The sequence below is a fragment of the Rissa tridactyla genome, chromosome 7, assembly GCF_028500815.1.
Source record: "Rissa tridactyla isolate bRisTri1 chromosome 7, bRisTri1.patW.cur.20221130, whole genome shotgun sequence".
NCBI lineage: Eukaryota > Metazoa > Chordata > Aves > Charadriiformes > Laridae > Rissa > Rissa tridactyla.
In genome coordinates, this window is record NC_071472.1 from 34,123,289 (window position 1) to 34,135,780 (window position 12,492).

At 40.4% G+C, this 12,492-nt stretch overlaps 1 protein-coding gene across 7 annotated transcripts in view; it reads left to right on the top strand.

Moving 5' to 3' along the window:
• ANKRD44 (ankyrin repeat domain 44) overlaps positions 1-12,492 on the top strand; it is a 147,846-nt gene that overhangs the window by 74,427 nt on the left and 60,927 nt on the right. For all 7 annotated transcript variants that reach the window (XM_054209508.1, XM_054209512.1, XM_054209506.1 and 4 more), the window contains exons 3-4: positions 1,554-1,632; positions 9,195-9,265. In XM_054209508.1, the coding sequence (XP_054065483.1) occupies positions 1,554-1,632; positions 9,195-9,265 (150 nt within the window). The remainder of the gene's footprint in view (positions 1-1,553; positions 1,633-9,194; positions 9,266-12,492) is intronic.

Sequence of the window (12,492 nt, forward strand, 5' to 3'; positions counted from 1 at the left end):
TAAAAGCTAGTCTGTGGTGGATTATGTTTTAGGAACTGAGCATATGACAGAATCCAGCTTGTGATTTCGGCTCCTGAGCGAACACTGCTGGGCAGACACTGATTGATATTGTTTTAATTTGCCTACCGTGTGAGGAGGTGAAGTTCTGTAAGATATTTTTCCCTCTGACCTGTGACAAGCAGGGTGTCATGTAATCTGTTTTTTGAGTGTTTTATGTGCATGCCCAATATGTAAGATTTCGAGGACTACATACATCATGTATGTTTGAAAAAAACATACAAATATAAAAATTAAACGTAGCTTTTTCTGGTGACTAGTGGCTCTGTGCCTCTCAGTGCTGGAAAACAATCTTCAGCATTCACACGACAAATGGTTCTGCAGCACTGATTTGTCCACATTTATAGCATGCTTTGAAGATAGTCCAAAATAGCTTGCAGTTGATGACCTCTTGGGCATGTTAAAAGTGATATTTTACTTGATAGGCTCAGAGATTTGTTTCAGGGAGAGAGTGTAAATACTGGTAGGGTTTCTGTGTTGGTATCGTTTGCAGGAGGTGTTGAATCTGTTACCAGCTTACGGTATTTAATGCTGGTAGGTTGTAATTTGATAAGTTTGACTGATAAGTCTCTTAGAACTTCTTTTGTATTAGTGGTTAAGAAACTAAAATGAAATACGTTTGGGATTAGAAACAGGGGTCCAATAGCATGATTAATGGTATTAGCAGTTCTTGTAATTTCTGTTGCCCATATTATAACGTTTAGCAGTTTCTTTTAAAGGCCTGTGTTCTAGAATCATCTGAATCAAACAATAAAAGAAAGGGTTTTTTGTAAACATTGTATTTATACCCCTTGAAGTTAGAAAAGAAAATCTTGGAAATGTGACTCCCTAAGGTTGAAAATTACAGAAATCAAATAAAAGTAGATCTATTTCAGAAGTTGTGTATGTCATTATTAGCAATTCTTCTAAGTTTGAAGACACAGGCCTAAATGGTAATATTTTCTTTGTTTGTGTTTAAAGGTCAATCAAGGTGTACAAGCCCATTTTGGGCTGTCGTAGACAACCAGGCTAAATGGTGTGCAAGAACCTTTGTAGACCAAGAGGATTGCATCTTCTCCTTGTGTGTGATTGCACACCATTCCCCAGAGATACCCTCTGGAGGGTCTGGTGTTACGTTGTTGGTGCAAACTGAAGCATCTGAATTATGTCGCTGCAATACTTAAGAGTGGAAAAACGTTTCCGAAAGAGACCCAAGGATGATGTCTTTCCTCATTTTAGATTTGATTTGATCTACCGGTAAACAGGATAGCAGAGCAAAGATAATATCTCTGCAAGGTCTGGTGGAACCAAGGGATAAAAAGGTTGAGGATTATTGGGAGGAAGTGTGTTGTTCAAGAGCACGGATTTTGTTCTTTCACTGGTTGAGATTGCGTTTCTAACTGTAAACAGAAATACACATAGGAAAATAAACACTATATACAAATGCATTGCTCTTTAACACTAACGCTTGCTGTTATTGAGTGTCTTTTATAACTGGACAATCTCTGGTTCTGTAGGATGCTGAGAAACGAACTCCTCTTCACGTTGCATCATTCCTGGGGGATGCAGACATCATTGAGCTTCTCATTTTGTCAGGTAAGGTAGTGTCCCTCGCTGTTTTTAACTAGTAAATTAGCTAATTTTAAAACTCCAAGGAATACCCAGTGAAGCATATATGAGTGAGCTCTGGGCAGTGCCTGTTTCTGAGTTTCATAGAGTTGGTTGCAGTTGTTTCAAGCTTAGAAAATATATCTAAATTTGGTGATACAATTATAAAACATGCACTGTGACTGAGTGGAATTAATAAACAAAGCAAAAACTTCTAAAGCATTCAAACGGACAATATTTGTAGATTTAGAAACTTGCTGAAGTACGTATTTGAAATGTGGGCTCACATCCTGGAGTACAAGCCAAGAATTCCTGTTAAGCAAAAATTATTATGGAATAATGGCAAAAAAGTTATGAATGAGTTTGAATTAATTGTAAGTGGTATTTACATTAGAAACTTGATTCTAAGAGTCGGGAGGTTGATTTGGAGAACAGAAACTGTGCTGTAGGATGTATCTAATAAACAAATGTAAAGTCAAGAACTTGCAAATCAGAGTTAGAACAACTTGTATTTTTTGGAACTGATATAACTAACAAATATATTTCTGAAATGTATGATCTTTTTGTTGGTAGTCCCTAAAAAAAGAGAAATTTGTTAAAAAAAAGAAGTTTGTCTAAACATTATATGTTCGTAGGGTAGAGAGGTATGTGTGTATCTATCTATATATGTATGTGTGCACACACAATATACATTTTATATTTGTACACTATCTTAAGATACTTTAGTCAAACCCAAAGCATATTATTATTTGTAAACGCTTACGTTCTCCCTTAAAAAGCATAAATCTCTTCATATATTAGATCAAATGCTTTGTTGGGGCACTGCCAAAAAGCTCATTCTGTATGTTGTCATCAAATGTCTGAGAATGAGAAATCATGAACAAAAGCAAGAGTTCATATGTATATACAGGGAGCCTGATAGAGGTTTGGACATAGGTGCTCAAAATAGTTCTATTTGTTGCGCGTGGCTGTGACATAAAGACTGAAGTACAGCCTTAATATTGGACTAAGAACCATTTTAATCCCTTATGCTGACTATGCTAATATAATTTTCCTTGGATTTTTTTTTCCCAGGTCAAAGTAGGAATATAATGCTAACCTACCTTTTCAGAAGCACTGTGAGAAAAAATAAAAAAATATTTCCAAACTGTTGTAGTGACAAAAAACATGATCAAAATATGTCAGAACAAAGCATGAAGCAGATGTCTCTCAAGAAGTACACATAATTCATGGCAAACTCCTAGATATGCTTGCAGATTTCAAAGGCAGTGTTTTTCTAAACTGGAGAACTCTAAGGGTAAAGCTTACAGTGGTTTAAGAATGTGAGATTGAAAGGAACCTTATGGTACAAACATCTAACACTTTACAAGCAATCTTGCTGTATGATTGGTTTCACAAATTATTAGATTGCCTCTTCAAATGAGTTGCATGCTTTTTTAAGAAAGTTATTTCAGAACTATTAATCCTGTGATTATGAGGCACCTTCTAATTTCCAACCTTAAATCCTAGAATAATTCAGGCTGGAAGGGATTTCTAGAGGTTACCTGATCCAGCCCCCTGCTTGGAGCACCAGCCAATTTCAGAGTTAGATCAGGCTGCTAATGGGCGCGTGCAGACCACACAGACGTATTTTTTTGGATTACCGGGCTAACCACACCTGGAGAAGGCAGAAAATGAGAATTCAGTTTGCTGTAGCTATGTGTTTCCTCTGTACATTTTTGTGAGCATTTTGAGTTATCTAATTCCTTAATGAGGCTAACTATTTGGACATACGTCATACCTCAGATCTTTCTGCTCTAACCCTGATGCCAGCAGAACAATTTAAATGAACATTCCTCCACTGGCAGGTTATGCTTGGGTGGGTTTTCAGTATGCTTTTCTTCGCTGGGAGATAAGAGTTAATACGCTTCGTCTGTGCATGTGTTCTTGCTGTGTGTGTTGATTGTCACATACTGTTGTTCCATTGTGGCGTCAGAAGATTGCAGGAGCAATGCCTTTTTTTCAAGTTTTGCAAGTAACAACACAGGCAATATCCACATAAAGGGAAAGGTGAAACTGTTCTGCCCATTTCTGCCCTGAATCCTAACATCATCAAGAAATGTCTCGGTGAACATTCCTTGTTTTCTGTCATGTTCCTAATGAGGGAAGGAGACTTTCTTGTGTTCTTCTGGGATGCTTAGTCCCAGCACCTCGCTGCCAAATGGTCATCCACGGGCTATAGTGTTTGTCTGGGCAACAGATAAAATGCAGGTGATATATCTCAGGGTTTTTTTATATATCCAAATGAGTGTGAAAAGCTTATAGTGTGGGCTTTTAAAAATTGGACGTCGTGTCAGTGGGACTGTGCTGGGGTTCAGTCTGCAGGAACTGTGTGGATCTTTCCCAAATAGCTCAGCATGAGTCAACGTTAATCTTCTGTTGCATGTTCTACCTGTTCACTGTCCTTTAATCTCTGAAGTATCATTACTCATGGTGAGCATCAGTACTTGCATCCAGGAGCAAGTCTGGAGTTTTATGAGGTTTGGAGGAGCAAATTTATAAGTTACTATAAACACCTCTTTGTTATTGTGATCTTTCCGTGAGCTAGGCTCCAAAGACAAGAGCAGCATCTTCCCTTTGCTTCACCTCTTCATTCAGTAAACTGTATTAGTAAAAGTGTTTCATAAAAGATTAATCTGATCATAAAATTCAGTTACATAAGCGGAAAACATCTGTTGTCTGACTTAAAATGAGAGGGTATTTTCACAGAGAGAAAGCACAAAAATATTTGCTGTTGGCATTAAACAATAATATTCTCAGAATGAGCAGAAATTAGGAGGAGTAGCAACCCATCGCATTTTGTACAGGGCTCAGGAGAGAAATTAAATGAGGTGTGCACATTCTGAGGTTCGTGGCCCATGAACTGGTGGCAACACAAATGAATGTAGCGTCTAATGAATAAAACTTCTGACCGGGTGGTTGGAGACAGACCAGAAATGGCTTTCTAGGTAGCCACTGAAATGGAGTCTGTTTGGAATTGATACAGGAGAGAGAGTGCCAGATCCCTCAATGGGTATGAATCATCCCGGCCCATTAGAAGTCAGAGCTAGGTACATTTACACCAGCTCAAAGGTCTGATCCATAATCATATGTTTCGAACTGGGGAAATGTGCTGTGTGGGTTTGTTTTTCTAGGCTACGTGAAAGCATGGAGCTTTGAGCACTTCTCCTTCACCTCCTTTCTGTCAAGAAGGAGAAGGACCGGGGTAAACCATCTCACGTAAATGAATCTCTGTATGATGACAGAGTCATGGATGTGCAAGAAGAACTGCCTGGGCAAATACAAACTCCATTTGCATTTGTGCTGGTGTCTCTCCCCCTCCTGGGCTTTGAGCTGGTGCCCAAGAGCATTATGTCTGAGTTCAGTCCTTCACCCCTTGTTCCCTACCCAGAAGCTTGCGATCTTGGCAATATTATCATCCCTTACTATTTCAGAAGGCTCTGAGCTTCTTGGCAAGAAGTTTATGCACTGGGGGTGCGCATGCAATATTGACATCCATCCTTCATAAAACGCACAATAGCAGAGGAAAGGAACAAAGCCCAGCATGCTTTGGAAGGGTTCCTGGTAAGCTCTGCCACACAGATTTGGAAGCAAGATTGTCACATGCGCAGCAGGTTCTGGGCCATCGCTGTTGTGTAGGCAGCAGGGGAAGGCGCTGTGTAACCTAAACACACATTCAAGGCTTCCTCTTTTATGGCAGGCTAAAGAATAGGCGGGTTGGAGAGGCAGCCTTCTCTCTGCCTTTCTCATGGCTTTGAGACTCCTGTCCTTGGGGATTAAGAGTATCCCCTTTGGGTGAAAGTTTGGAGGATGTCCCAGGGCTATGTCCTCTCACCTTAATGAGTGACCCAGGACCTGTGTGCTCTCACCTGATGGGATCCCCAGGCAAGTGACTTGGACTTGCCTCTGAGGAGATCCTGCCTAACCTCCTGTTTCTGCCACGTAGGTGTTCCCAGGCTCTTCGGTTCACGTGTTCACATCTAGCACTATTCGTGCTGATCTTTGCTTTGTACTGTGTGTCGCGGTGGGGCGGGACATGGGACATTCCCTATATTTTTGGGTGTCCGTTGCTGTGTCTCAGAGCAGGAATTGGAAAGGTGCACGTTAATGATGTCATTAATAGGTTAAAGAGTAGAGTTGGCCATCCCTAATTTCAGAGAGTTAGACTGAAGAATCTAGATTTATTGGAGACCTGTGGATTTGGCAGATGTGCTGGGTGGAAAATTGTACTTTGGTTAGGATAAAGAGATGTTAACTTTATTCCCAAAAGCCAGCATTGAGTTGTTTATTTCAGATCTCGGAGAACAGAGGCAATTTCAGATTTATTTCCTCTTTTGGCAGAAATATTTGAGAGTGAAAGATGGCAAAGATTACAAAAGAGCCATATTAAAGAAGAGTGGATTACAGAAAGTTTCGTCTCTGTTGATTTTATCCGTAATGTTATATGTTATGTTGTCTACTTCAGCCTCACAGAGCAAATCCAACAGCCAAGTTTTTCCTTCAGGCCCATGGGTACGAGCCCTCTCGAAGGCAGAGTGCAGAGGATGGGGCTGAGAAAAGGCTTTTCTCTGGAGAGAGTTTTTTTTAAGTGGATATTTTGTGGTGTGGGTGGGTGCTGTGGCTACCTGAAAGGATTTTAAGGGAAATCTTTAAAGCAGCTTATCTTTCCAAGGAAGATTGTACTATGAAGGACATCATATACACCAATTTGAGTGTGTTATCAGCCCTCTTTGTCCCAAGAAATACACAGATTAATTCATGGAGTCTTGTAGGAAGTGCATTGAAACAGAGTTAAGGTACTTGGTCCAGAGTGAAGAGAGGGACTCTGAATTTCTGCGTGACTTTGAGGAGGTGTTGTGGGATGGACTTGAAAACTTAAGCTTCTGATTTTTGGACACAGTTCATTTTAGGTGCATTAGCATGTTGTAGAGCACTTAGTCTTTAGAGTTGGATTTCTGTGTTACTCAGTGCTTTCAAAGAGCTGTCCCGGGCTGTCACAGGATGGACGCTCAAATTTGTGAAATGTAGGGGACACCTTTGAAAACAGGAGCGTTGCTCCCCGGGTGCCCTCCACTTGATCTGCTTTAAAATGGCAGATATTTTCTGTCCCTGAAGGAGTGCATCAGTGCTGGTGAAGTTTTTTCATTGTCATTAACCATTGCCAGCAAGGAACTGCTGGGAACCCGGAATCTGAATTTTGATGAAGGAAATGGGCAGTATGGAGGGAAACATTTTGAAATGTCTCTTCAGAAAATGTGCACCTCAGTAAATGGACAACAGCGGCTCCTGTAACAGGCAACAGCTGAATTGCACAGCGCTTTGAAGACAGAAATCACAAACACATTCGGCTGATGCATTGAAATAGATATGTAAGAGCAATTTCACTTTGTCACATAAAGGAGCTCCAAAGCACAAAGAGGTAAAGGGATGTGGAAAGCAGCTGAGGAAGAAAAGGCTGTTAGCATGCTGTGTGTTATTTTATTTATACTGGTATTGTTTTGCTTATATGATTTTCTTTAGCTGTTTTCTTGGCAACTATTCCAGTTTCTCAAAGGGTAAGTGGATCAGTGAAAGGCATGAATAGCTACTGATGGAGACACTTCCCGAGGTTTTCTAATCGTCTTCATATTCACCAATGCCACTGGAGTTGTTGAAGACTGAGGAATGATGTTTGTCACACTCTGATACTCCACACATTAGCCTTTCCAATTTGCAACCATCTGCTTGTAGGAGTTACTGAATGGGTGGAGATAAGCCAAAAGAAACCTTAGGTAAGAACATACGGCAAAAAGCCAAGGCAAATACAAAATAAATTTCTAAACCCTAAAAGAGGTATTTTGTGCCAATCATTAGGAAGTCATCTAGGTGTTTTGCATCCTCATGACCTCTATCAGGCCAAAACAGTATAACAACGTAAGGTGCCTTGGAGTCCTGTCTGTCAGGTGGATGGGGTTGTTGCCCTCAGTGTCTCTAGAGCCTAGGGCAGCGTAGGCAAAGGGCAGGATACTAACCTACATCAACCGTAATGGCCTTCTCATGAAGACAAAAGAAGCTTAACAGCTTCCTTGCTTAGACAGGTTCATTAGAAAACCCTTTGAAATTGTTGTCTTTTCTAAAGAGTTTTTCCAGAGGGCAGGTTGTACCAGCAGGTACTAGGTTCTGAGTTGAGTTCTTGAGTTCGGCGGATTACCTCTAATTGTTACAGCAGTTATGAAAGTGGCTTTCTTTCTCTTGCAGTCAAAAAATTATATCCCAACTTGTGGAAATATGAAAAAACTTGTTTCTTCTCTGATTGTCTAGCACAATTCCCAGTAATCACTGATTCAGAGGCAAGCACCTTAATATTCTTGAGAAATGGCTCTCGGAAAGTACTTCTGATTCAGAGAGTGTGATTTATTAATTGTGAGCTTTTGTATGCACTTAAGTTACGATGCAAAATGAAGCTTATGAATCCCTTTGTTCGTGAAGTTTAGAGGCTCATCCAGGCTATGTGCATGACACTTGTGCTTCTCTCGAATTTTTCTGCATGTGCCAGTCTTCTCAGACCAGTACTGCTACCTCAGACCTGAGAGGTACAACATTTTCAGGTTAAGCTCTTTTTAAAATTAGTTTCTCTAGTACTTTTCACTAGATTTCCTTTTGAGGGTATCACATCGGTGAATAGCTTTAATATTTCTTTCGAACAAATCTGTTTTATCACACAAATGTACAGGATCCTGGTTTTTTTTTTTTTTTTTTTTTTTTTTTTTTTTTTTTTTTTTTTTGTCTGCAGTCAACCAGCACCGCTGTAGTTGTTAAATATCCTTCTTTATCCTTTATTCTGGCAAGCCACCCCGAACCCATCCTCTTTGTCGGAGTGCACATCAGCGCTGAACCGCACAGAAGGCAAATGGATAGTCTCCTTCATCCCTCTTCTTCTGATGTTTGCTGAATAACACCCACAGAAGCTGAGGGAGTTAAGTGCCCAATTTCTTCCTCAACCTGAGCATTTCCCAGTCCTGTTTTCTTCATCCCAGCAAGATTTGTGAAGCAGGGAAGCATTTACATCTTTTAGTGGTCTGCCTGGTGGAGCTGGAAACAAGAGACGGTTGTTCGGGCTCGTTCCCTTCATGATGTCTGCAGACAGCAGCAGAGCTCTGAGCAAAGGCTTGCTTTTTCCCCCCAGCTGTATCAGTTGAACTAAAAAAAATGCATCTACATAGACATACATGTACATACATACATACATACGTAATCCCCTACAACAAATCTTGCTTCTCTTGTGTCCTGTAAACAAAGCTATTCCTGATAATAGTCGGACCTGTCCAGTTCCTTTCTTTCTGAATCACACTTCAGCTCCTATCTATCCAGGGTCTGGAAATGCATTTCCAAGGTGAACAGGGTGCCCAGCGAGTCGTGGGAAGCGCTGAGGGTACCACATACGGCTCAGCTCTTGTTACTAGGAAACAGCTGGGCAAGGCTTTCGCTGTGGCACCCAAGGCATGGATGTAACCTCTGCTGTTTGTTTGCAGGCGCTCGTGTTAATGCCAAGGACAATATGTGGCTGACTCCTCTCCATCGAGCAGTTGCTTCAAGAAGTGAAGTGAGTAAGATTTGATTACTCTGCTTTTGCACGTAAACTACATGCTGAGGGGAAAATCAAACCATTGAGAACCGTAGGACATAGCACGGTGACACAAACAGGGAAAGCATTTTCTGTATGCAAGGCCTTCAGCATTGCAGCTGGAGGCCAGCTTTTACGCGTTAGTTATAGCTGCTTTTGAGCCATAATGTGGTTGATTTTTGCCCTGTGAAATGCCTTACGTTTCCATAGCAAGTCATATTGAGCAACCGTCAGCTGGAGTGGGTGACCAGGACTGAAGTGGGATAGAGTCCACAGTGGTCTACAGTGGCCACATCATCTTCAAGTGGTGAAATAAAGAGGAATAAATGCATATGGATGTGTGCAGGCTGTGCGTGTGCCAGAAGGGAGTGGATGTGGATGTGATCCAACACGTATTACCACGTATTTTGTTTTGGTTAATTGCATTTCAAGGCATCCATTAGGTTTTCTGTTAATACATTTAATTCATGCAAAAAGGAGGGTTAGCCCATATTTCTTCGGCTTGACAACTGGAAATCTTCTGGCATCATGTTGTACTTCTTCCATTGCTATCTTAAAAAGGAGCAGCAGTAACTATCAGGAATGCAGCTGAGGCATGACTGTGTTTTCAACTGCACCATTATTCTTGGCTTTCCATTTTGGACCTCCCTGTATACTTTTATCCTCCTAATACGCAGTTAACAGTGAGCCCAACTGCAGACCGAATTGGCTGCTGGGGGTGAGGGGAGGGGTTGTAAAAGAGACAGAGGGTGGCTGTCTTCCAGAGACTGATGGACTTGAATCACCTCCGTAACAGTCCCAGCTCTTGCCAAGCCTGGAGGCAGGAATCCTGGGCTCGCTTCTGAACTCAGGCATTGTTTGGCTGCTGGCTGAGCTTCCCAGCTGCTGGCATCCGCTGAAACCCTCTGAAAGGAATATCTGATAGAATATGAATGCTGTAATGAGGCAAAATACAAAAAGCCGTGTTGGAAAACAAAGGTCAGACTTGAACCTTAAAAACCAGCCACAATCTTTCTGATGCAGGAATTGCAGCGTGCTTGGTTTCTTTTTTTTTGGATGTGTCAGAGTACATGATATTTATTGTCCGTGACAGTCCTAACAGAAAATGTATGTCTTTCTGTGGGTTTGTGTCTCATCTTTAACTCTTCGTCAGCTGAAGGCCAATTGCACAATGAGAAACTGTCTTCCATTGTGCCGGCGGTTCTGGTACCTCAAAGCAAGCACCCAGGTGCAGCAGTGAGGCAGCAGGGGAAGGCACCAGCCTCTGATGCCTTTTCGTGGTCTGCCATGTATTTAAGAAAAAAACACATAGGTTTTTTCTCCTGGTCTTTTTTCATTGTTTTTTTTTTTTTATATGATAATAGCTACTATTGGTAATAATTTTGAAACAAGATTCAGCGTTTTGAGGCTCTTTCAGTGCTGCTTTTACTTCATTACACAAGCTAACAAATGTGCAGCTTCAGTATAACAGGATGAAACTGATAATGATAGTAGTAGATAGCAGTAGGTGAATTCATAGTTCACGTTAATAGTAGGAGACGAACTCATGGTCCAGAAGTTGACCAGTAGGACTTGGTGTGTTTTTTGAAGTTCCCGTGAGCACAGTTGCTTTTAGAATGATCACCTACATGTTTAAAGTTTTATTATTCATCTTTTAATATGAAGCTTTCACAGGATTCAGAAGCTGTCTTCTTGCACCCTTTTATAGATTGATTAAAAGCATGAACGCGTTTTTACTTAAGTCTTAATGATTCTTCAAGTGGGCTTTAGAGATTTAAATGTTTATTTACAAACCAACAACCCTCAGATGTGTCTGTGCAGGACTGATAATGGATGTATCAGCTTTCAGCCTTACATGGTTTGAAAAAGCGAAGAGATGTCACTCTGATAACTTTGGATAGCTAGAGACACAGAATATAGAGGCTTACACCATAGCTGTGGACTTCATGCATGTGTAGAAATTATGTTAATAAAAAGCTCGTGCTCTCAAAAGCAATAAAATTAAAACTTCTTCATAAGGTTTTTAACACTTTAATCCCAAATCTGATAGAGCAGCAGACTTGCAGAAGTAAACAAAAATGTATAAATTTTTTTTTCAAAAGGCTAATTAATTTTAGCTTAGATTTTTCAGACCTTACTATTTACTTCTAAAAATTCTCCTTTAACTTCTTCCTTCCTTCCTTAAGAGTCAAAGTGCATGAATTTTCCTGCAGACTTCATGTCCCAGCTGGGTAGGTCTCCAGTGAATTCCATTTAAATGACTTTTAAAGTAGTAGGCCTGTAATTTAAAAAAAGAAAATCCTATTGAGACATCAACAGTGATATATCATTACTGGTGCTGTAAGGGTTGCAATGTCACTAAGTGAACAAATCTGTTAGAGGACAGTTTGTGAGATGGCTGTGGAAAATGAAATTGCTGAGATCGGTTGAGGACAAAGAACTAAAACTCCTAGTAATGGATGTATTGTTGATACAGACTGCAGGCACTCTCCTGGGCCATTCTAGGTACAAAAGTGCTATTTAAACACACTGTATGTGTTTGTTATTCATTAATAAAATTTTGGCTGGGCTTACCAGAAAACTTTTCAGTTTATGTGAAAAAGAATAAGGTACTATGTAGGACCAGGACTCTCCCACTTACCAGCTGTGAGTTGTAATTCGCAGACAAGGCTACTGTGTCCCGGTGGCTCCTTTGTATTTTGTTTTTTTTGTGGGGGGAAAAAAAGGCAGAAGAAACAAAATGTAATTTTGAGAGAGTCTTTTTTTTTTTTTTCATTTGACTTGCATAAGGGCAGATGCGTGAGTAGAGGCAGAAAAGAACGGGTTGTGAATTCTCTAGTGAGACAGTCTCTCAAGAGAGAACAGTACGTTTTCTCACTGGGAAATATTCACTTCTAACCAACAAAATTAACCTTAAAAGATGTTGTTTGGTCTCAGGCTGACAGAATGGATGTTGCAGTGAAGGTTCTTGGCCTGTGCTCAGCCCTCAGGGAGGGAAGGAATGCTAATGCTAACTTGGGGACACCAGCATCAACCCTTGGCTGTGATTCTCATGTTTTTGCAAAGCTAAAATTTTATTTTCACATATTCTGTTTTATTTTCTCCTTTTTCCTGTTTACAAATAAAACTTAGAGCAATTTGCTATGCTTTTCATTTTTTAAATAATTTGTATAACAGTGAGCTCAAATGAATAAATTCATCTCTTC